Source organism: Gracilinanus agilis, chromosome 3, assembly GCF_016433145.1.
Source record: "Gracilinanus agilis isolate LMUSP501 chromosome 3, AgileGrace, whole genome shotgun sequence".
NCBI classification, from domain to species: Eukaryota; Metazoa; Chordata; class Mammalia; order Didelphimorphia; family Didelphidae; genus Gracilinanus; species Gracilinanus agilis.
In genome coordinates, this window is record NC_058132.1 from 211,021,365 (window position 1) to 211,022,916 (window position 1,552).

The 1,552-nt window shown below is 46.0% G+C and overlaps 1 protein-coding gene across 1 annotated transcript; it reads right to left on the bottom strand.

The window, feature by feature from the left end:
- Window positions 1-212: 212 nt before the first annotated feature.
- Window positions 213-1,256, bottom strand: LOC123239146 (olfactory receptor 10G6). Its single transcript, XM_044666417.1, has one exon. It carries the CDS (start codon window positions 1,254-1,256, stop codon window positions 213-215), a length of 1,044 nt encoding a protein of 347 aa, XP_044522352.1.
- Between the last annotated feature and the right edge of the window lie 296 nt (window positions 1,257-1,552).

Below are 1,552 nucleotides of genomic sequence, written 5' to 3' on the forward strand. Positions count from 1 at the left end.
CAGTTTAGTTGATCTGTTGCATTTCTGTTGGAACTACAATAAGAAATGAGGGAAATGGTCTCAGTGCTGATATTACCTAGGCTCCCTTCTCAGGACCTCTATGTTCCTCTATATGTATAGCTATCTCTCCCTCTTCTGGGAAATTTCTCCCATACTTTTGTCCTGCCTCACTTGGTTCAAAGTTTTACTTGAACATGCCTAAATAGGTGTAATCAATGGGGTTGTATTTCCCTATGGCCCCCCAGCCTCCATAATGCTGACTTCATCTCCTTGTTACGGAGTGTGTAGATGATGGGATTGAGCAGAGGTGTAATGACTGTGTAGAAAACAGCCACCACCCCGTCCAGTGGCTCTTGGGAGCCAGGCCGCAAGTAGATGAAAGTACAGGGCACATAATACACAATGACTACCGTGAGGTGTGCAGCACAGGTAGAGAAGGCATTGCGGCGTCCATCAGCTGAGCGGATGCGTAGGATGGCAGCTACAATGTAGCCGTAGGAGGTGAGAATAAGCACAAAGCAAGTCATGGCCAAGAAGCCAATGTCCACAAAGGTGACCAGTTCATTGATGACAGTATCAGCACAGGCGAGTCGTAGCATGGCAGGAATGTCACAGAAGAAATAGTCAACCTTGTTGGGGCCACAAAAGGGCAGACGGAACATGAAACAAGTCTGGAAGATTGAATGGAGAGAGCCACCCAGCCAAGTGCCCAAGGCCAGACAATTACAGACACTTCGGGTCATGATGGTGGCATAATGCAGGGGTTTACAGATGGCAAGGAAGCGATCATAAGCCATGAGAGTATAGAGAAAACATTCAGTGCACCCTAAGAAGTGGAAAGAGAAGAGTTGAATCACACAGCCTCCAAAGGAGATGATTCTGCTGTCCAGCAGGAAGCCGGCCAGCATTTTGGGGACGATGGCACAAGAAATAGTCATGTCCAAAAAAGAGAGGTGGCATAGAAACCAGTACATGGGTCGATGAAGCCGGACATCAACTAGGATAGTGAGGATGATTAGCCCATTACCAGATATGGTGAGAAGGTAGATGGCAAGGAAGATGAGGAAGAGTGGGACAGCAAGCTTGGGGTGATGATGAAGGCCAACCAGGATGAAATGGGTCACAAAGGTTTGGTTGCCACTTTGCATTGCCTTGATGTAAACTCCTGTTGCTAATGAAACTGGCGAGAGGGAGAATTCAGGACTTTTCCTATGGTATCGAGCCTTGTACATAAGGTCTATATATTTAGCAAGCATGGAGAAGAGAGGAGAGAGTAGGCAACTTAGTGTAGTGACTAGGGTACTGGAGTCAAAGTCAGGAAGGTCTGTATTCAGAACCTGTCTCAGATACTTTACCTATGCCATGCTAGGCAAGTCCCTATTAAACTTCTCCTGGCCTCAGTTTCCTCATATGTAGAACGAGGGGGCAGAATTTAACAGTCTAAATTCTCTTCCAGATTTAATCACGTGATCCTATGATACTCCAGTGTTCTTTCACTTTTCTTCTTCATATACACTTTTGAGATCTTTTGATAACCTCACTCTTGACCTTC